Consider the following 23970-nt stretch of genomic DNA (forward strand, 5'->3'; position numbering starts at 1 on the left):
TTTCCTCAGGTTCTCACTTTCCATTTTTGTCCTCATAAGCTCCACATTTTTGTGCCAAGTTAGCAATACATTTTAAATGCTTTGAAAAATATTTTATCTCGATATTTTTAGATATTTTCAGCCAGTCGGTTTTTCAGGGTATGTAATTACCATCCTGCAGGAAACCAGAGTCATGATATTTCCTTTTATCTTTCTCTGTGATGTTTTAGAATCCCTGAAATAGCTTCCCTAAAATTGCTTATGACAATGTGGAATTTTTTGGAGGTCAGAATACTGATTCTTAATTAATTGTTTACGGTTAATAAAAGATTAGATTGCTGCACATGGAATTACTCTTTTTGTAAGTAAAAAAAACCCAAAGGGCTTCCCTGGTGGCGCAGTGGTTGGGAGTTCGCCTGCTGAAGCGGGGGACGCGGGTTCGTGCCCCGGTCCAGGAGGATCCCACATGCCATGGAGTGGCTGGGCCCGTGCGCGTCTGGAGCCTGTGCTCCGCACGGGAGGGGCCACAACAGTGAGAGGCCCGCGTATTGCAAAAAAATAACCAAAAAAAACACACAAAAAACTGTTGAATGCTGACGTATTGATGTGGTTCAATTTAATATTCTCTAGAGAAGGTAAGGTCTGCTTGCCCTTGAGATGTTTCATACCTTCGTGGACCTGTGGTGCTGGTTGAGAGCTTTCATTCACGCCGGTTTCCTGTGTGACAGATCGCTCTCTACATCTGGGACAGAGGTGATGGACCGCCCCTCACTCCTGTGCCTGAGTTTTGTACAGACGGGGTGGACTCTTCCTGTGCCACCGCATTTCATTCTTTTCTACCGCTTTGCGTAAGTAATGAAAGGACAGCTTCCTCGTATGTCAAAGGAAAACATACGTGCTGTGCACAATGTTGTCCTAGCACTTTCCATCCTAAAAAACCCCAACATCTGCCATGTGCCACGTGAGAACTATGTATCATGTTTCTGGGGATACTGGCCCTATAAGGTGAGCACTGTCGTTACCCTGTTTCGCACAAGAGAAGAGAGCAGGGTGGCACTGAGAGCTGCGGAGGTGTAGCCTGGAGTCATTTCTTTTGTTGAAGATGTAGCATGTAGCTGTTGGAATTCCTATTCTATTTCCTAGCAAGGCAATCTCAGACATTTCCCGTTATTCCTAAGCCTTCTCCTTGAGCCCACCCGCTTTACTTTCTCAGCCAGTGACCTCACTTTGATCTCACCTGAGACTGTGTAGAACTTTTAGAATTAACCTACTTGTTAGGGTAGACCCTTGGACCAGTCCCCAGAATGGGCCTGAAGACCCCGGGACTCAACTGGGTGGTTAACAATCCTTCCTCATAATGAAAAATATATTCACTACCTCAAACGTTGTCTGTTATTTTCAGGTCATTGATACAGAAGTCTGTGTGTTGCATTTTCAAAGAGGAGTACATGTACACACAGACACACACACTGCAACAGTGGGAGAGAATCTGTACTGTTGGCACAGTTCCTGAGGGGGAGATGTCTTTTTAGACATTATGCTTGCTTGTTCTTTAATGTCCTCCTGGACAATCTGGAGGGGTTGACCTCCTAGTGCCTTGAGTGACATGACAAAACAGTTACGTGTCGCTATAAACCAGCCCCAAATGATGCAGAATTAGGATTGAGTATCACTGCAGGGCTAAGATAGCGATAAAGGGGCCAGAACACTCCGCCCAACCCAGCTCCCTCCGTGAAGTGCCCATGGCCTGAGTGTGGATTGTCCGCAAGCCCCTCCGTGAGCCCCTTCCTCTGAGTGATCGGCTTGGGCTGGAACCAGGGCAGGGCTCCAGGCTCCTTCAAAGCGTTGGAAGTTATCCTGCCTTTGGCAGAGGACAGAACATCGCTGTTGCCTAGATTTGGGTAGACGATAAAGGGCCATAAAAATACTTTAACATCAAAGTAAGGCTGGGCCCCCAGAAGGGAGTCATCTCTTATTTTACACTAAAACACCCCCCTACTTCTCTCTCCCTTTGACAAAAATCTTCACCAGCTGGAAAAAGGAAAGGGAAGGTAGCCAACATTTACTGGGTACCTGTGATGCGCTTAATAAATAGTAGTAATAAAGCAGCCGTACGGGTGGTTGGTTATCATCCTAATTTCCTAAATGAGCAGATGGAAGTTTAGAGAGCTGAGGACGCTCGTCCAGGTGACATAGTGGAAATGCTGACCCGGGATCCTGGTGCCGGTCTTGCTGAGCAAATGCTTTGTGGTCAGCAGAGCTACAGTTCCTTTTTTCCCCTAAAACTTAATCCTGGAGACAAGTGTGATGTCCCTGACTTTGGTGAATTTGAACTTGAGAGCATGTGAGACCTAATGTGGATGTGCAGTTAAGACACATTGACTCATGTATGCATATATTTTTCTTTTTTTTTCTTTTTTTAGGGAAATCCAGTGAAGAAGAAGGATATTTTTGTTGCAGTAAAGACATGCAAGAAATTTCATGGTGACAGAAGTATGTTTTGGGTTATTCATTTTTATTGAACTTTAAAAATGCAAACTGCCTTTAAAAAAACAGTACAAACCAGATATAAACTCAACCTAAATAAAAGGGACAATGACAAATGTGCCATTGAAGTAGAAGCAGTTATTTAATCAGTATTCTTCATCATACCACTTCAGTCACCAAGATCAATTAGAAAAGACAATTTTGTATTGCAACATGAGTGGTCATAGCTCTTCTAAGGACTGATTAGAGCAGTATTTTAAATTGGAAATGGAAAAGCTCAGCTGTGGCAATCTAGGAGACAGTTAGTGAATAACAATCCATTTTGCAAAACAATGTCCTGTTATGTCCAAGTGCAGTCTCTGAGCTGTATGAGTACGAGAGGGGATTTCAGGGTAACAGAATGCCAAAAAGAATGTTTTTCTAACACTGTTCCTTCTTTTTATATTTATTTCAAATGCACACATCAGAACTTTTAAGTGAGGATATGTATTTGCTCACATGTAGATATATAGAGAAAAGAAAAATGTGCCTTACAAGCAGTGGTTCCTTCTTAAAGAAATCCTGCATGTATTGATAGATGAATGTTGTTTTTATTCAAATTGTTGGTTTCATTTCAGAATTCTACTAAGTTATTATGATACTATTTTTTAAAAAGCCTACCTTAAATATAAATACATAATTTATCTCTTTTTTCACCTTATTTCAAGCAGCACTTTTCTGAAATTGAAGGTTAGACAGTCTTTTGCATTTTCTAATTTTAACACATATTTTAATTTTTTCCATGAACAGACTCAATTTCACCAAGAGTGTGATATTTATAGAGAAGAGATTTCTAAACCAGCTGTCTTTTTCTGTGGGATTAGAGCTATGTGGGGAGTTCATTTATATAATTTATGTGATAATATATTTACAAATTATATTTTAAAGGGGATCATATTTTCCAAATAAAAGAAAATTATAATTTGGGATTAAAGTGTTTAAGACACTGACATAAATTCAAATCTTGTTATAGTCAACACTATCTTTAAAGTACATTTACTATAAACCTTCATGGTTACCTAAAATAGTCATGATAAATTCTAAGTCCTATTAAATCAGCCTAAATAAACATATACATTCATTATATGAGTCCTAAAATACTATCAAAAATCAATATAGCACTTAAAAATTTCATTTATCATAAATTTAACCTAGATTTAATATTCTTTTGTCTTTTTCATAATCTGTAAGGGCTCTGAAGGATGATTTTTTTTTAAAGTTTCTTTTATTTATTTATATATATATTTTTGGCTGCATTTTGGGTCTTTGTTGCTGTGTGTGGGCTTTCTCTAGTTGCTGCGAGGGGGGGCTACTCTTTGTTGCGGCGTGCGGGCTACTCATTACAGTGGCTTCTCTTGTGGAGCACGGGCTCTAGTCACGCAGACTTCAGTAGTTGCAGCATGCGGGCTCAGCAGTTGCAGCACAGGGGCCCTAGAGCATGCAGGCTCCAGCAGTTGTGGCATGTGGGCTCGGTAGTAGCAGTGTGCAGGCTGATTAGTTGTGGCTCGTGGGCTCTAGAGCACAGGCTCAGTAATTGTGGTGCATGGGCTTAGTTGCTCCACATTGTGTGGGGTCTTCCCGGACCAGGGGTTGAACCCGTGCCCCCTGCATTGGCAGTGTAGGATGGTTTTTGACAAATACCTTTCATTAAAAAAGTGTGAAGGCACTGCAGAAATACAAAGGATCATGAGAGATTACTACAAGCAACTCTATGCCAAAAATGGACAACCTGGAAGAAATGGACAAATTCTTAGAAAATCACAACCTTCCGAGACTGGACCAGGAAGAAAAAGAAGATAAAAACAGACCAATCATGAGCACTGAAATTGAAACTGTGATTAAAAATCTTCCAACAAACAAAAGCCCAGGACCAGATGGCTTCACAGGCGAATTCTATCAAACATTTAGAGAAGAGCTAACACCTATCCTTCTCAAACTCTTCCAAAATAGAGCAGAGGGAGGAACACTCTCAAACTCATTCTATGAGGCGACCATCAACCTGATACCAAAACCAGACAAAGATGTCACAAAAAAAGAAAACTATAGGCCAGTAGCACTAACAAACATAGATAAAAAAATCCTCAACAAAATACTAGCAAACAGAATCCCAACAGCACATTAAAAGGATCACACACCACGATCAAGTGGGGTTTGTCCCAGGAATGCAAGGATTCTTCAGTATATGCAAATCAGTCAATGTGATAAACCATATTAACAAATTGAAGGAGAAAAACCATATGATCATCTCAGTAGATGCAGAGAAAGCTTTTGACAAAATTCAACACTCATTTATAATAAAAACCTTCCAGAAAGTAGGCATAGAGGGAGCTTACCTCAACATAATAAAGGCCATTTATGACAAGCCCACAGCAAGCATCATTCTCAATGGTGAAAAACTGAAAGCATTTCCACTAAGATCAGGAACAAGACAGGTTGCCCCTCTCACCACTATTATTCAACATAGTTTTGGAAGTTTTAGCCACAGCAATCAGAGAAGAAAAAGAAGTTAAAGGAATCCAAATCAGAAAAGAAGAAGTAAAACTGTCACTGTTTGCAGATGACATGATATTATACATAGAGAATCCTAAAGATGCTAGCAGAAAACTACTAGAGCTAATCAATGAATTTGGTAAAGTAGCAGGATACAAAATTAATACACAGAAATCTCTTGCATTCCTATACACTAATGATGAAAAATCTGAAAGAGAAATTAAGGAAACACTCCCATTTACCATTGCAACAAAAAGAATAAAATTCCTAGGAATAAACCTACCTAAGGAGACAAAAGACCTGTATGCAGAAAACTGTAAGACACTGATGAAGGAAATTAAAGACGATACAAACAGATGGAGAGATACACCATGTTCTTGGATTGGAAGAATCAACATTGTGAAAATGACTCTACTACCCAAAGCAATCTACAGATTCAATGCAATCCCTATCAAACTACCACTGGCATTTTTCACAGAACTAGAACAAAAATTTCACAAATTTTATGGAAACACAAAAGACCCCACATAGCCAAAGCAATCTTGAGAAAGAAAAACAGAGCTGCAGGAATCAGGTTCCTGGACTTCAGACTATACTGCAAAGCTACAGTAATCAAGACAGTATGGTACTGGCACAAAAACAGAAATATAGGTCAATGGAACAGGATAGAAAGCCCAGAGATAAACCCACGCACATATGGTCACCTTATCTTTGATAAAGGAGGCAAGCATATACAATGGAGGAAAAACAGCCTCTTCAGTAAGTGGTGTTGGGATAACTGGAGAGCTACATGTAAAAGAATGAAATTAGAACACTCCCTAACACCATACACAAAAATAAACTCAAAATGGATTAAAGACCTAAATGTAAGGCCAGACACTATAAAACTCTTAGAGAAAAACATAGGCAGAACACTCTATGACATCAATCACGTCAAGATCCTTTTTGACCCACCTCCTAGAGAAATGGGAATAAAAACAAAAATAAACAAATGGGACCTAATGAAACTTAAAAGCTTTTGCACAGCAAAAGAAACCATAAACAATACGAAAAGAGAACCCTCAGAATGGGAGAATATATTTGCAAATGAAGCAGCTGACAAAGGAGTAATCTCCACAAGCAGCTCATGCAGCTCAATACCAAAAAAACAACCCAATCCAAAAATGGGCAGACGGTCTAAACAGACATTTCTCCAAAGAAGATATACAGATTGCCAACAAACACATGAAAGGATGCTCAACATCACTAATCATTAGAGAAATGCAAATCAAAACTACAATGAGATATCACCTCACACCAGTCAGAATGGGCATCATTAAAAAATCTACGAACAATAAATGCTGGAGCGGGTGTGGAGAAAGGGAACCCTCTTGCACTGTTGGTGGGAAGGTAAATTGATACAGCCACTATGGAGAACAGTATGAAAGTTCCTTAAAAAACTAAAAATAGAATTACCATACAACCCAGCAATCCCACTACCTGGCATATTCCCAGAGAAAACCATAATTTAAAAAGAGTCATGTACCACAATATTCATTGCAGCTCTATTTACAATAGTCAGGACATGGAAGCAACCTAAGTGTCCATCAACAAGTGAGTGGATAAAGAAGATGTGGCACATATATACAATGGAATATTACTCAGCCATAAAAAGAAACGAAATTGAGTTATTTGTAGTGAGGTGGATGGACCTATAGACTGTCATACAGAGTGAAGTAAGTCAGAAAGAGAAAAACAAATACCATATGCTAACATATATATGAAATCTAAAAAAAAAAAAAAAAAAAACTTCTGAAGAACCTAGGGGCAGGACAGGAATAAAGACTCAGATGTAGAGAATGGACTTGACATGGGGAGGGGAAAGGTAAGCTGGGATGAAGTGAGAGAGTGGCATGGATGTATATACACTACCAAACGTAAAATAGATAGCTAGTGGGAAGCAGCCGCATAGCACAGGGAGATCAGCTCGGTGCTTTGTGTCCACCTAGAGGGGTGGGATAGGGAGGGTGGGAGGAAGGGAGACGCAAGAGGGAAGAGATATGGGAACACATGTATATGTATAACTGATTCACTTTGTTATAAAGCAGAAACTAACACACCACTGTAAAGCAATTATACTTCAATAAAGATGTTAAAATTAAAAAAAAGTGTCAAGGGAAATGAACTAGCTGCTTTCTTTTTTTTTTTTTTTTAAACAGCAAGCAGAAGTGCTCAAATTGATTTACTTGATCTTGAAGCTGCATTTGGAGTACAGTATCAATGTTAGGAATGGGGGTGGTAGTATTTTCTCTTTAGGAACACATTTTTCAAGTTGACAGTAAAGCCCTAAAATTAGGGACCATCCCTGTTGTAGTTTTCATGTTCTACAGAAATGAAAAAAGAAAGTTTGCTAATTTTAATGTAGTCATTTATAATAATCTAGTTTATTGCTTGCTTAACTTTGCATAAGGTTGTGATAATCCTTTCAGGTATCTATCAAATGCTTTTATATTTGAATTTTGAGTCGAAGTTCTTTAAAAATGATAAAATCTTCGAAGCCTGTTAGGAGCATTAAAACCAAGCCTCCCAAAACCAGCCCTTAATTTGCATCTGGGATCACTGCAGCCTGAGACCTAAGAGGTATTTTGCGGATGTCACAGCCGAGTTGCTGTGACAAGCCATTTTTAAACTTGGACCTGTTTGTTTGACAAGATAAGTCTAGGCAGCAGGATTTTAGGGGCTCTGAGGTCCATTTTGCTTGATGGAAGTGAAACCTGCCTGGGCCAGTGGGCTCTGCTCCTCGTTTTGGAAATCTAGTCCAGTCAACCAGCTGGCCCAGAGAATTATCCAGTAATCGTTTTAGTTTCAGTGAGAACGCCACAGTAGCTGCTTCTGACTGCTAATCTTTTTTTTACATTTTCTGGTGTGTTTTTCACATATATTCTATCATCTGATTTCATGTTGACAGTCCTTGCGATGTGGTCATTATTTTTATTCGCTTGATATCATAGAGAAAGCTGCCTTTGGGTTGAGACACAAATAGCTTGGCATCTTGTAGACTGAGCAGGGAGCTGGGGCTCAGGGTTTCTGGCTCCAAATCCCCAATTCTTTCTGCCACAGAGAGCTGTGCTGCACTGTCTGTGGATGTATTATAAATCTAATGCTTGATAAATAGTATTTGATAGCGGTGTTGATGCTCTGCTGTGCTCAGGGTCAGTTTTGACGCGGCCAGAAGCTGTGGCAGGAGGCTTTTTATTTTCAGTAGCAGGAGGGGTCGCCAGGAATTCAAACCCGCAGATGATTTCAAATATACACTGAGCTGGGAATTCAGATTCCCATCTTGTCCTCGCATATTACTGCTTTATTCAAGCAGAATACACGGACTGGGGGGGTTGTTTTCTTTTTTCTTTCTGTATGCACTCTGGTAGAAACACTTGAAGTTACAAAAACCAAATGACAGTGAAGGAAAAAATAAACACAGACAAGACTGTATTTATCTGTGAGGAGTTGAGAGCTAGCTACACAGTGACTTCTCCGAGGCAGGCTCTCACTGTGTGTGCGCTGCCCTTGGTTCCGAGCGTAGGTGGACCCTAGCCATGGCCCCTACTCCTGGCTCCTCCAGGGACGAGGGTGAGGGATGAAACATTCTGTTTAAGGCTGTAGTCAAGGCAAGGGAACATATACAGTGAACTCATTTTTCATACTCCTTTGGAAAAATTGATAATAAAGCCAAGTTCCAAAATTAGAAAAAATGATTTTACATCTTGTAATTTTTTTTTTGCCCAACAGTGAAACAAGCGTTTCGATAACTGCTTGTGTCTTGATTCTGATTTAGATGAAATAAAGCAACTTAGGACACAGCAAAAATATACTCTATCTTTTGGCTTAAGAAAGAAATACACATCGACAGTATTGGAACAGCAGTGCTGGCTGACATGCAAGCAGTTGGTAGGGTTTTAAAGAAACTTTGAAGGTATTACATAAAGTGATGAACTGCCACAGCATGTGAAGTTATGTTTAAGCAAGGAAAAGATCTCTGGAGTTCAGCGTTCCGCCTGGTCACTTCCTCCTGGGTTACGTGTTTTTCCTTGTGTGACATGAGCTGTCAGTGAATGTTACGGATTTTCTCTGTGTCCTCCTGCCACGCGGTTCCCACGCGGGTCTCAGATACCACGTGGCAGCCACCGTTTCTGTTCGCGGTGGGTTGAGGTGTTTCTCCTCCTGCGGTCTCCCTCTCATTAAAGAGGTTAAATTACCATTTGCTCAGCCTTTAGTTCCTTTTCACAGCTTCCTGAGCTCCTAAAAAGAAACACTTTACTCCTTTCAGAATTAAAAAAAACCCTGTTTGCTATCTTCACTGTAGTGATCTTTCCTCTAGGTCTGAACACACTTCTGAAGAGTGTGTGGTAGCTGTGTTCCGTCTGGTAGGTACCATGGTGCAGTCTGCTCACTGAAAACATGAGGGTTTGAAGGAAAATGCAGCCAGCTAGCAGGCCACACCCCGTGTTAGATGAAGTGAGTGCATGAATTATTAAGGAGAGTTTGGTTCTCCCCTGGCTGCTGCGCAGATGAAGACGGGCCAGACTGCCCTGAACTGCTGTGTTAGGTCAGCCAGGAGGGGGGTTCTTCCGTCTTCCAGATGCCTCATCTGTAAACCTGGGAATCACAGCACACGCTTGGTGCTGTCGCTAAGTCTCTCCCTGAGAAGAGAAGAGAAACCAGGGCTTTACTTTGTGGTCATACTGAGACAAAAGGTGCGTTTGTTAACTGAAAACAGTAGACTCCTTAAATCAAAACCATCATGCACAATTGACTAAATTAGAAAGAAGCCTAATTAAAAAGATGAGTTAGGGCTTCCCTGGTGGCGCAGTGGTTGAGAGTCCGCCTGCCGATGCAGGGGACACGGGTTCGTGCCCCGTTCCGGGAAGATCCCACATGCCGCGGAGCGGCTGGGCCCGTGAGCCACGGACGCTGAGCCTGTGCGTCCGGAGCCTGTGCTCCGCAACGGGAGAGGCCACAACAGTGAGAGGCCCGCGTACCAAAAAAAAAAAAAAAAAAAAAAAAAAAAAAAAGAATTACTGGGATAAGTTGGTCAAGTTAATTAATATCAAACAGTGATCAAGCAGATTTCTGTGTCAGGTGTGGAGACACAGCTACCTTTGAGCATCTCACCCTAAAATGCAGAAAACGAGGAGAGTTTTCTGCTGTTCGTGTTCACTGTATTAAAATAACTTATCTGTTGATGATAGAGTTTTAGAATCTGCAACGGTTCTCAATCTTATTTTTCCACATTTTCCCAAAGTGCAGCTCAGTAACGTCAGCCATCATATGCAGTGATTCTCAGGAGTAGGGTCATGCCCTTTATAGGGTTGGGTGGTCCTGTAAGAATCTTCGGGCAGAGACATGTGTAGTTTGAAAAGGTCCCCTCTCCACCGTGAAGGAGGCAAGTTTACATCTCAGCTACAACCACATACAATATTCCAATCTTTAGGAGTAATTATATTTCCCCCCCTCAAAAGCATTTAAGAAGTCCAGTTGTGAATTTTAAATGAAGCAGCCTATTGGGAAGAGAGAAAAATTAATTAAAGTTAAAATTAGTGTAAACACAATAGTATAATCAGACTAGAAAATTTATCCTTATGTGGAGGCAGTGTATTTATCACCAGCAATGAGAAGTGCTCGGCTCTAGAGTATATGTGAAAATGCCTCAAGAAGAGGATTTTATTCCTATGCTGTTGGCATTTCTCAGGGTAGAAAGCAAGCTCTTAGTCTTGAGACACCTGAAGAAGAACAAGTAATGCTTCCCTTCCTTTATAGGTGGTTATCCCGCCGCTTTGAGATTCCAGGCTTCCTAGATGCCCGTGCCAGTGACGGTCCCCTCTCTCATTTTTTCAGTCCCCATCGTAAAGCAGACTTGGGCGGGGCAGGCAGGTCACATCGAATACTACAGCGATTACGCAGACAGTTCTGTTCCGACGGTGGATCTGGGAATTCCTAATACAGAGAGAGGTGAGTCCTTAGTTCTGACGACTCTTATTCAAAATGTCCATTCTGGGGAATTCCCTGGCGGTCCACCAGAGTCCAGGTTTGGACTCTGTGCTTTCACTGCCGTGGCCTGGGTTCAATCCCTAGTTGGGGAACTAAGATCCGGCAAGCCATGCGGCGACCCACCATCCCACCACCAAAAAAAAAAAAGCAAAATGTCCACTCTGTAAATATAGTAAATTAAGATAAAAATGAAATATTTTATAAATAGTATAATTTTTGCCACTTGTAAGTTTCTTTCTTTCCTTCCCTCACATCGTTACCCATGGATGTGGGCGGATTCTTGCAGTTTAAGTGCTTTTAGTGCTAACAAAGTTTACAAGTTTTCAGTCAGTCATACTGATATGATTGACGCACATGACAACTGTGCATATGACAGGGTTTAAGAATAGATTTCTTCGTACCTTCCTAGATCACTGTGGCCATGATGGGGTGTGCAGAGTTAATTTATCATCTTCCCATACAAAGCACCTCCTCATTTAATTTTAGCCATTTATCCAGCCAGGACTGTTACCCAACTGCTGCATGCCAGCCATTGGTAGATACTGAGGGAAGCAGGAATGAAGCTGACCGTTTCCATCCTCCTGAAGCTTATGGTCTGTTGTGGTCTAGGACGCATTTTGCTTGTACTTCTGAGAGCACTTAACCACATTCTATATGGGCTATATGTAGTATAAGCTCATATATATTAATATTTTAATTAGTAAATTGTTGGAAGTATACCTGCTTTTCTCTTCAGATTGCAGGCTTTCTAATTCAAAACATTTTTTATTTCAAAAAAAATGGAAGTAGAAATTTGGCCACCTCACCTTCAGATGCTCTTTGTTCATCTTAATTTTTTTTTTTTTTTTTTTTTTTTTTTTTTGCGGTACGCGGGCCTCTCACTGCTGTGGCCTCTCCCGTTGCGGAGCACAGGCTCCGGACGCGCAGGCTCAGCGGCCGTGGCTCACGGGCCCAGCCGCTCCGCGGAACGTGGGATCCTCCTGGACCGGGGCACGAACCCGTGTCCCCTGCATCGGCAGGCGGACTCTCAACCGCTGCGCCACCAGGGAAGCCCTGTTCATCTTAATTTTTATCCAGTGTTCCTGCCATGTTTTTTCTTTAGTTTTCTGGTTTCTCCAAACCCTTTTATGAAAGAAAAAAAAAAAAAGTGAGTTGCTTATCTTGTTCTATAATTTATCTTGATTATTTTATGGTAGTGTTGCTTATATGCCCTGATTGATAAAAGTACAGTGTAGACCAGATGTCATTCCTGTAGTTCTCAGTTATTCTGACAAGGTTAGTAAACATATCACTAAGTCTGGCTGTTTTGGAAAAATGATTTTTGTTTGAATTTTTTTTTTTGTTTGTTTTTGTAACCTTGCTGTTTAGACTTTGACTATAATAATCACTTATTTGTTGATGCACTCCTTACTTGATTTCTTTATTTTTAGTCTGACCTTATTATTGCTCACATTTATATTCTACTTTATCCAAAAGGAATTTGAGGTGGCTTTCAAAAATACATACAAAAATGGTTAAAAATACATAAAGAGATCAAGAATAAGGAAAATAAAGGTTAAATCAAGTGGTTTGTTCTCTATTGTGTCACCAAATACTTTGTTGAAAAGAGGGGCTTATTCTTTTTTATCGACTTGAGTTCTCTTCCCAAGCATTCCATTGCTACCCTGGCCCCAGCATTTTCCATTAAAGCTTCGATATCCGTTGGCATCTAAGGGACTGTGCCTCTGTCTTACTCAGTACTGTATCTTTAGTGACATCTGAGAACTGGCCACCATGTCTGGCATATTAGAAACTTAATAGCAAATACTTACAAAATAAATAACTGAAGGTGTAATCCTGTACTTTTGCACCATTGTTTCCCTAAGGTTGTGATGCTTGAGCTTCTAATATTTCCCTTCAGAATAAGCAGATCTAAGGAAAGATGGCCAGGCTCCTGTAGTTTCTTCGAGGCTTACAACTTTCTTGTATGTCTGACGTGAAGATACTAGTCCTACCTGTACTTGACCTTGTGTAATTCCCCTCACCTCTCTAGGTCTTCAGTCCCTCATGTGCGAAATGAATGCCTTTGATTTCATGATCTCTAATGTTCTTCCTGGTTCACTATGTCTACGGAAATCAGAGAAGGATAATTTTTAAAATTTCAAATTCTTAAGGTGCATGTCAGTGTTTACACTTTTACTTACAACACTTTAAAACTAAAATAATGTTTCCAAATGAATTATATATGTTTTAAGGAAAATAATGCATTGTTAAGTTTTCTTCTCACCTTTCCTAGGTCATTGTGGAAAGACATTTGCCATTTTGGAAAGATTTTTGAATCACAGCTATGACAAAATAGCATGGTTAGTCATTGTGGATGATGACACATTAATAAGGTAAGGAGTCATCCCTGTCCTAGGGTGGCTTTAAATTCTACATATACTCATAGTCAGAAATGGTGATGGGTGCTTCTGCTGCCAGCCAAGATGGAGTAACAGGGACTGGATTTACCCTCCCATCTGAAATAACCCCCCAAAAAGGACACAATATATGAAATAAGTGTTTTTAAGACACTGATATTAGGCAACAAACGACAGTCATCAATGAGACACATGAAGCAAATGAGGTGAGTCCTATGACTGCCCCAGCTACCTGTCGTAGGGAGTTTCCACGTCCCTGCTCAGGGAGGGGAACCCAGGTGGAATCCAGCTGAGCCCTTGAGTTGAAGTGATGATGCTGAGAGTCTGGGGAGACCAAGGCCATTAGAGTTAGCAGGACAGAGCACTGGAAAGGAGAGAGCTGCACAGGAAGAGAACACTGCAGATCTGTGGAGGGGCGCCTTAAGTATTCAGTAGAGTTTAGTCAGTGCATATGTATGAGGAAACTCCTGGAGGCTGGAGAAAGAACCAACCAGAGTGATTAGAGGGGGTGGTGCCCACCACTCTCAGAGGGCTGAGTATGGTACCTCTTCCCACCAGCCAGACTGGAAAACCCTTGATTCACAGGTATTGGGTAGAGTTTGTAGAAGGGTCTTGCTTTAATAGTGGGAAATAGCTAACCCTAGACTAAGCAGTGCTTTGGTCAGGCCTAACAAATACTAAAGCAAGACCCCCAAGGACCAAACTGTTTCTAAGTAACTGGCTTGCATCCAAGAACAAACCTCAAGAATATTTATAGAAACACAAAACATCTAGCACCCAACAAAGTAAAATTCACAATGTCTGTGTTTGAAATGGAGGAAGCAGTGAAATCTAACACATGTATAATTGGAGTCCCTGATGGACGAAAATCAAAAGAACAGAAATAATATGTAAATTACCAGAAATAAAAGAAGACCTTAATTTATATCTTGAAAGGGCCTAGTAGGTCCCAGGGAAAACTGACCTGGGATCATCAGCTTCTTCACATCTCCTAGTAAAACTGTTAGATTTTGATCATAAAGTCCTCTGAGTCTCTAGGCAAAATGATGAAATAATCTAAAGACCAAGAAGATTAGACTGGTGTCAGACTTCTCAAAATAACATAAGAAATATGGTAACAGTGGAGGAACATTTTCAACAAAGAAATTGTGACTCATGGATTTTATACGCAGTTAAGATGTTCTTCAGTATTGAGGCTACAGAAAAGGTTCTCAGTACATAAACTCAGGGAATAGTGTACACACGTGCCCTTCCTAAGGAATAGATTGATATTAGGGAAAGAAGTTCATGCAACTAAGATGAAATTTGGGTAAAACGACTGATGGTGAGCATTTCATGTATTTAACTTGTAGCACTAAAAGCACAACAGGGGTGGGGACATGGGTAAATAACAGTATGTGAATGTTATATGTTCTGACAAAGTATTCAACTTAAAAAAAAAAAAGGAAGGAAAAAGGACAATAGGATAAGATCATGGCCTATTGTACAGGTAATGGATGGAATTCAAAGGATACCGATGTAAAACTGACAGACCAAGTAAGAAAAAAAGCATGGTAAGACATGAAAAGTTAAATAGAACATAAATACCAGGAAAAGAAAACTTTCTAATATCCAGAATGTTAGTAGATAAAGAAACACAGTACATACAGTATAATATGTATAATAATTCAAACCTAAAATAATTTTAGTGTTGAAATCAAACATCAGTCATATCACAAAATGTGAGTGGGTTTAAATCCCCTAATAAAAGAACAAACTTTTCACATTGGCTCATAAAACAAACCCTAACTCTATGCTTTATATGAAAGATACATAATCATTCAAGAAGTCTAACAGTAAAGGGATGGATAAGGTTTGCCAAGCCAGTGGGAACAAAAAAGACAAAAAAATTCAATTCCCAACTCAACAAGTTAGGAAAAGAATCACAAAGTCAGCCCCCCCAAAACAAGAAAATAATAATGAAGATAAATGCAGAAATTATGAGGTAGAGGTCAAAAAAGCAGAGGATCAAACTAATGAACCAAAATTTTGGTTCCTTTAAAAAAAAAAAGAAATCAAATTGTATTGAGTGATTTCCAGAAGATACCATTACATGGAAAAAGCCAAGTGCACAAGAATGTATTCAGTTTGCTTCCCTGTATGGAAGAAAGAGGGGGAAATAAAACATACCCATGTAGACTTACCTGTACAAAAGACAGATGGACAGATAAGCCAGAAAACCATGAAGTAGTTTCCAAACGGGTGGATGGGAGGATCGGGTAGATGGAGTGGGGGGTGTGTGTGTGTGACCCTTTGCTGAGTTTATCTCTTAGTTTAGTTTTGACTTTGGGAAGCATGCTAATATTTTACCTATTGAAAAATAAAATAAATCTGTAAGGATGAGAAAAATCAACAAGGATGAGGAGAAGGCTGAAACAAATGAACCCAACTGCATTTCAAATGAAAACATATCACACTACAGGGAAAGTATAACTAAGGCAAATACGGCTGAAGACAGGATTTAGAGACACACCTTCAGTCGGGTGGGAAGGAGGGGGGCATGTCAGACAACTCCTGAGTTTTCAGTCACCGTGTGGGTGAAGCAACTCTGAAGGCATTTTAGGTACACTATAGGGCTGAGTAGGTGAGTAAGTGTTGGTTGGGAACCGTGGTGCTCACTGTGGGAGGATATGGGACGGGCCAGGTCAAGGAAGAGGCCTAAGGTAGAGCTGGAAGATTGGAAGTGGAGAAATCTGCAAGAATTCATCATTTCTGTGAGACTCATGATTGCCAAAGTGTGTGTGTGTGTGTCACGCACGCACACACACACACACACACACACACACACACACCTTCCTAGTCCTTCCCACCAAAGAAGACCAGAAGCAAAGATACCCCCGTAGCCCTGAGCAACTAATGACCGGCACTGATACTGCTACTTTCCTACTAAAAGGCACCAGTCTCAGAGAAATCACTGATTTAAAGGTTGAGGCAAGGAAGATACAAGAAGATATTTGGAACATTCTTTTTTATACCAGAGAGTAAGGAAGTGCTTAGAAAAAAAAAGAAAAGTGCATGTCAAGAGGACCCGGAAGTGAGCTTGGAAAGGTTCTCTTTGGCAGCATCTGCGACGAGAGCGTCAGTATGATTAAGGACGGTAATGGATTATCAACCATTAAAATTAGGAATCAGGGAGTCCATGCTTATGATAAAGAAAGAAATAAGTAAATGAGGCAGATCATAACCTCATTGAGGAGGTTATGAGGCACTCATAAATGAGGCACCATAACAAAATATCACAGACTGCGTGGCTTAAACAACACAAATTTATTTCTCACAGTTTTGGAGGCTGGAAAAGCCCAAGATCAAGGTGCTGACATGGGAGGTTTCTGAGGCATCTTCTGGTGTGAAGGTGGCCTCTGGCCTGCTGTGTGCTCACGTGACCTCTTCTTTGCGTGCCATGGGGAGGGCGCCCTCTGGTGTCTCTTCTTATAAAGACACTAATTCTGTCACGGCAGGGTCCTACCGTTAGGACCTCTTTTAACCTTAATTACCTCCTTATAGACTCCATCTCCAAATACGGCCACATCCCCGATTAAGGCTTCAATATATGAATATTTTGGTTGGGGGCATAATTCAGTCCGTAACAGGCGGGCTCTAGCTAGCAGGTTAACGAGGGGTTCTGACTGATAAATGTGGAGTGATGATGGAGCTGGAAAAGTCATCTCTTTGTAACCAGCACAGTAAAGATGGATTCAGGCAAGAATCATTAACGGATGCTAAACTCGGGGTGAATTTTGATGAGGACCAGTATATTTGCTGGCTGTTAAAGTGTCTGCCTGGAGCCTGAGAAATGGCGAAGGGAAAACTAAGTGTCCAGGGGAGACACCAGACAGCACCGTGTGATCAAAATAGATGCTCCCACTGGAGGACAGGTGGACACCACATGCCAGACAACATCACTTATGTGATACTGCACCTGGGAATGCGCAACCTTGCCTTTATTACGAGGAGACATCAGACGAACCCAAGATGAAGATCAGTCTATTAAAAAGGGGGGTGTGGGGGCATTTATTATTTTAAAATATCAATGTCATGAAAGACAAAAAGCTGAGGAACTGTTCCAGGTTAAAGGAGAATAAAGTGAATAATAAATAAATGCAGTAAAGGATCCTGGGCTCCATCCTGCATTGGAGGGAAAAATTGCTATAAAGAATGTTATTGGGTCAGTCGACAAAATTGGAACATGGGTGTTAGCTTAGATACAAGCACTGTGTCACTGTTCATAGTTCTGGATTATAATTAAGGCTGCTGTGAACCTTTGTGTACGTCTTTGTATAGTCATCTGCTTTCATTTATCTCGGCGAAATACTGAGGAGCAGAATGGTTGGGACGTATAACAGGTGTGTTAACTTTTTAAGAAACTTGTGTCAGTGGTAGTTTCTGAGGTGGCTGACTTTCACTGTTCTTAGAATATATACATTGGTGTGTTTGGAGGGAAGGGGCATAATACAGATATGTGTATGTGTATACTTGTGTGTGTGTGTGTGTGTAGATATATATAGAGAGAAATTGAGTGAGAATGATAAAACACTAAAACGTATTAATACCATTTTGATTGCACTTGAACATTTCCATACTGTTTCTGTTCATTTCTGTGCCTCAGGTTGCCTGAAGTGGTAACAGGTTGTTAAATGAAGTTCTTTGCCTGGTTCGGTAGCCAGTTCCCTTGGATTGAACTGGAGGTCTGCCTGCTTTAGCCACATTTCCAGTTTTTACCAAATATGAAGTGTGTAATAGTTGTCAGGCTCAGTATGCTTCTTCAGCTTTAATATGATCTTGCAAATATGGAAACGGTTAATGTTACTAGGAAAAGAAACCCAGATGAGATGTTAAATCCTAGTTATTTTAACCTCAGAAATTGAGGGTTTATGGTTTAATTGATAATTTTACAATATGCAGGAAGAAGGGAAATACTTCTCATTTCTTCACGCATTTGCTAGAAGGGGCTTTGAGCTTTCAGGGAGCTTTTCACCAAGCAAAGGCTGCGATTTCCTTAGAGATCTTTGTCTCTCCATGACCGAATGGTGATTTACTAGGTGTCCACACCCTTCCTTGCTTTCCCCTGCAGAGGTATTTATTAGATGACTTCCTGAATACTGATTCCAAACTAGGAGCCTAGAATGTTTAACTTCTGTGTCAAAAATTGGGTAGTTTTCAAACACTTTCTGGCCACTTAGAAACTGTCACCATTATCAGAGCCCTTGACCTTTAGGCAGATATAAACCTGATCAGTCAACTTGGAGACTCTGAGCACCGCACTTGTAAGAGATTTTTTTTCGTACATCAAATGTGTTTTCTTCTCTTTCAGCATCAGCTTTATTAGCTGGGTGTAAGATGCATAAGCACAGATGGAAAAGACGGCCCTTCCTGTACATCCCAAAGACAGGAAAAATGAAACTCCAGAGCAGCAGTGTTCTGGACGTTAATGTTGCTCTTGAGAAAAGAATCCACGATTAGTAATTGAGAGAAATGCTTGATGTATCGAGCTCTTAGAGATGCGTGGTGCTCATGAATCACAGGCTTGAGAAACACTGAAATTTACTTCACGCATAAAAAATATTTAATCCAAGGTCGGCCATGGAAAAGCTTTTTTCAAGGCACGCTGATTAATATCATGAGGGAAGCTAGGATTTGGTGTGTATGACCTGAGAAGCTCTAAATTAGAAGAAACAGTAGAAGGACTTTACAGGGCATTTGTAAGTGACAGAAGTTCTTAAAACATGGGAAAACTAGCCTTTCTTAACGTCAACCTTTGTCTCCACTTAAAATATTTATAGATTTTATTTTCCTAAGAAATCTTTTTTTCTCATCCTTACAGCAGCCATAGTTGCTGGCATTCTTCTGAGCAGCTCATGGATATTCTCAAGGCCCTTTGCAAGACACACGACAAAGAAGCATAGGGGCCAGAGGTATAAACAAATAGACACAAAAGAGCGTAGATTAGGGAAGCCTCATTTGAGAGCATAAGCACCGTGGTGCATCATAGTCTGGACGTTTCCTGGAAAGCTTGGCTGCTCACACATTCTCTTCCCTACCTGCTGGCTCCCTGCCTGACATGGACCTCATCTCTACTTCAAAAGTTCCTTTTTTAGCCATGAAGAAGTTTGTAAAATACCAAGTGCACCTGAAAAGGTGTGATGATTAGTTCACGCTCAGTGGTGAGCAGGACTGGTGGAAGTGAGCCAGGACACCTGCCGCCCTGCCCACCCACACGAGGCAGCCACGCCCGGCAGGGGCTTGGTAACACTGGAGAGGAGGCTCTTGTTTCTCAGTTCCTCTCCTGTTTCCAGGAATGCACAGTGTTCAATTTTTTTTCTTTTTTAAAAAAATCTTTCTTCTGTAAATCTCTTGAATTTCATCTCTAAATGACTTCCATATTGTATTGCATAATATAACCAGTGGGCTGTAAGAACCATGAAATACTTACTCTGAAAATGCATTTGAATTAAGTGATTATCACTTCTATTCCCTTGGGAACCTTAGCATCTCCAGGCTCCAGCACCTGCTAAGCTGTTACGATGCCAGTGAACCCGTGTTTCTGGGAGAGCGTTACGGCTACGGCCTGGGCACCGGCGGCTACAGCTACGTCACAGGAGGAGGAGGGTAACTATGAGCATGGCTTTCTGCAGATACTCACGACATTACACTTCCGCTTCCAGGATGCAGAGATGGGTCTGTAGCCATGGGATCTATACTGATACGCAGGTGTTCTGTCAGTGGGAGCTGCTACTATAATAGGAAAGTGAACATTAAACAGAACCCACAGTGAAGAATATTTTACTCCTTGAAGAGACAGTATACAAATGTATGTCAGGGAACTTGGTAGAAATGTCCCTTTAGTCGTGAGTGCTTCTAGGCAGCCAGTTAGTTTTGATAGTCTAAATGCAAAAAGTTTTGGATATTAATTTCAGAAAATAAGTCATTAGACTTTTTAATTACCCGGTGCTTATAAATCACATGTGGGAAAAGAGTGGTATAGAAGTTTAGACTTAAGCAATTAAATGATATTTGTGTGGGATTTATAGGGTTTAAATAACAGTTAGAAGTCGGTGCTTTTAAATAAGCATCTGCCTAATCTCTTATGGGGAAAGGTTTTTGATTTGATTTATGTAAGTAAATCAATTGAGCAGTCAGTCTGTTCTATTATCTCTATAGCCCTTGCTATTGGGGTATTTAGGAAGAGTCTTGTTATCCACTATAGTAATTTAAATTTATTCAGCAGGTTTTTGTTGAATGTCCACTATGTGCTGAGCAACATTCTGGGCACTGGATTGTAGACTTCTGAAGGCTAGGACTTTATATTCTTACCTTGCGATCTCCTAGATTAGAACCATTCCTGCTGCAGGACTACTACTTACTGCGGGGTCGTGTTCCAGGAGTTATGGTTTGCTCTGGCCCGTTCAGTGGTGACTGCAGCCTTGTTACTGAGGTGACCCTTTCCTAGTGATGACCAGGCCTGGGCAGGAGTACTGATCTTTGTTGATCCAGTGCTAAGGTTGATCCTCCATTAGCAATAGGAGACAGAGGTCCACAGAGGCCTTTGAGAAGACACTAAAGTGGAAAGCCAAGGCGTACTGAGCTCATTCTCGTTAAAAAAAGAAAAGGTTCCAGCTCTTTGCAGGCTTATGGTGATGCATTAGTTTCCTGGGTGAGGTGCCGGTGCCCGTTAAGCCAGAGCTTTCCCCTTTTGTAAAGGGCCCTCCCTGTTCTTTGTACCGGGGGTTGTACGTTTTGTAGCAGGAAGGTGTTAATCCTTTGAACCCGCAGATGCGCCGCGGTCACACAGCTTCTCTGAAAGCACCTGGTCCTCTCGCTCCCCTGCTCGGGGGCCTGCGCTGCCTTCCTGTGGATTTGAGTGCGAACTCTTTCCTACTTCTGTCATCTGACTGGGAGATAATCGTTCAGATTTCAACCGGAGTCACGTTGATCTGGGTCAGGCCTCAATTTTAACCACCTCTTGTTGGCCTAATTCCCAGCGTCCTGGGTGCTCCTGAGGCCGTGGAGCTGGAGTCTCTAGCGGGTCTTCCCTTCCGCCTTCCCGCCCCCAGACCCACTTTACCCGCTTGCTGCTCCCCCGGGGAAGGGCTCCCCCGGGAAGGGCTCCTCCCTGGAAGCACCTAGGCTTCATGTCATCCATCTCTTCAACAGTTCCATAGGTTAATGTGATTTTTATTTTACTTGGATTTTTCTTTGCGTTACCAGGGGAGTGAAAGTCTTTCACATCCTTTTATAACCTCTCGTTGCCGTCAGAACGTAAGTCCACATTCCTCGCTGAGGCTTACCAGGCCTCTTGTGATCTTGGCAGATGCTGTTTTAGCTTCTTAGCCTCATTTATCTGCACCCTCATCTTAAAAGAATTTGTGCTGAACCTGTTTCAGTTCCTCAGAGGCACTATTTTTTTAACTCCTCCACTCAGATATGGCGTCTGCTGGTCTGTACACAGCACTGTCCCTCACCCCAGCCTTCTGCCTGTCACCTGGCCAATCCTCCTTCATTTGGACTTGATAGCGCTATCAGTTACTTATTCCTGGAAGCCTTCGGCCTAGTCCAGCCCCTGAAATCTGGGTTTGATGCCTTTCTAATACACCTTCATAGCATATTATACAAACCATTATCATCTAATTGCCTATTGACTTTTCTGCTTTCCACCCAGATTATGAATTATTTGAAGGCAGCACCTGAGTCTCCTTTCCCATTCCATTCCCCCTTCCTAGCATGAGGACTCATTTTTTACAGAATACAAGGGATAAATGAATAAATAGATGCATGAACACTGGTACTAATCTTTACATAACTAACATTGACCAGTGTAATACTCTGTTCTTAGTAGCACTTTACAAAGATGCAGAAACATTCTTCATGAGATTGTCTTATATCTACCATTGATAAAAACTGCAGACATAAGAGTTTCTCTGATATTACAAGAGACTTTTGTGGTCATCTAGCTTAAGAATCAGCTCTTTTTTTATCAGCAAGTCAGGATCAACTAAGGGATGGTAAAACCAGTTAATGGATCATACCATCATTTAAAAATAATGAAAGCCCCACGTATCAGAGCTAACCCAGGAGCGTGGACTCCAGGGATTTATGCGTAGGTACTCTGTATTGTTTGGAAAATGAGACCTTTGTACTATTTGAATCCAAGTGTCCGTTTTCCGCTTTGTTGCTTACTTCTTGAAAGTTTGGGTATTTGGAGGATTAGTTCAATAAGTATTAGTTCAATAACTATTTTCTTTTTTGAAAATACTTCCTTACATACTTTTGGGTAGGAAGCTGTGGTCAGGATGAAGAGGCCCTGGCAGTGTTGCCCAAAGAGACGGCCGTGACCCGTGTTCATCTGCTAGGAGTCCAGGGGGGCAGGCCCGTTTCTGACGATGCAGTTCATCTTCTGTACGTGGTGTGTGTGTGTTTGTTGCTACGCTGCATGGCTGTTGTTGATCTGCGGGTATTCCCTTGGGCAAATCCCTGCCTCTCATTTCAGTTTTTCTTATTTTTAAAATTAGTATATTGTATATTAAAGGAAGTCATATTATTAGTCTTACAGCCTTTCAACATGTTTTTTATTAACATTCTTTTAATTTTTTTAAATTGATGTATAGTTGATTTACAGTGTTGTGCTAATTTCTGCTGTACAGCAAAGTGACTCAGCTATACACATAATATACATTCTTTTTTTATATTCTTTTCCATTATGGTTTATCCCAGGAGACTGGATATAGTTCCTGTGCTATACAGGAGGACCTTGTTGTTTAGCCATTCTAAATATAAGAGTTTGCATCTGCTAATCCCAAACTCCCAGTCCATCCCTCTCCTTCCCCCCGCCCCCTTGGCAAACACAAGTCTATTCTCTATGTCTGTGAGTCTGTTTCTGTTTTGTACATAGGTTCATTTGTTCCATATTTTAGATTCCACATATAAGTGATATCATACGGTATTTGTCTTTCTTTTTCTGACTTCACTTAGTATGATAATCTCTAGTTGCATTCTTGTTTTTACAAATGGCATTATTTTGGTTTTTTTTTATGGCGGAGTAGTATTCCATTGTATATATGTACCACATCTTCTTTATCCATTCATCTGTCGATGGACATTTTAGTTGTTTCCATGTCTTGGCTATTGAGAATAGTGCTGCTGTGAACATAGGGGTGCATGTATCTTTTTGAATTATAGTTTTGTCTGGGTATATGCCCAGGAGTAGGACTGCTGGGTCATATGGTAACTCTATTTTTAAGTTTCTGAGGAACCTCCATAACTGTTTTCATGGTGTGAATTTACATTCACACCAACAGTGTAAGAGGGTTCCCTTTTCTCCACACCCTCTCCAGCATTTGTTATTTGTAGACTTTTTAATGATGGCCATTCATTCCGACCAGTGTGAGGTGGTACCTCATTGTAGTTTTGATTTGCATTTCTCTAATAATTAGTGACGTTGAGCATCTTCTCCTGTGCCTACTGGCCATCTATATGTCTTCTTTGGAGGAATGTCTATTAAGGTCTTCTGTCCATT

General features: G+C 41.0%; 1 protein-coding gene across 1 annotated transcript in view; it reads left to right on the forward strand.

Annotated features, from left to right (window-relative positions):
- Positions 1–23970, forward strand: part of B3GLCT (beta 3-glucosyltransferase) — a 107088-nt gene that overhangs the window by 69318 nt on the left and 13800 nt on the right. Inside the window, exons 9-13 of the mRNA XM_032610845.1 lie at positions 708–827; positions 2403–2472; positions 10870–10983; positions 13298–13397; positions 19947–20066. Of these exons, the coding sequence (XP_032466736.1) occupies positions 708–827; positions 2403–2472; positions 10870–10983; positions 13298–13397; positions 19947–20066 (524 nt within the window). The remainder of the gene's footprint in view (positions 1–707; positions 828–2402; positions 2473–10869; positions 10984–13297; positions 13398–19946; positions 20067–23970) is intronic.

This window comes from Phocoena sinus, chromosome 18, assembly GCF_008692025.1.
Source record: "Phocoena sinus isolate mPhoSin1 chromosome 18, mPhoSin1.pri, whole genome shotgun sequence".
Classification (NCBI taxonomy): domain Eukaryota; kingdom Metazoa; phylum Chordata; class Mammalia; order Artiodactyla; family Phocoenidae; genus Phocoena; species Phocoena sinus.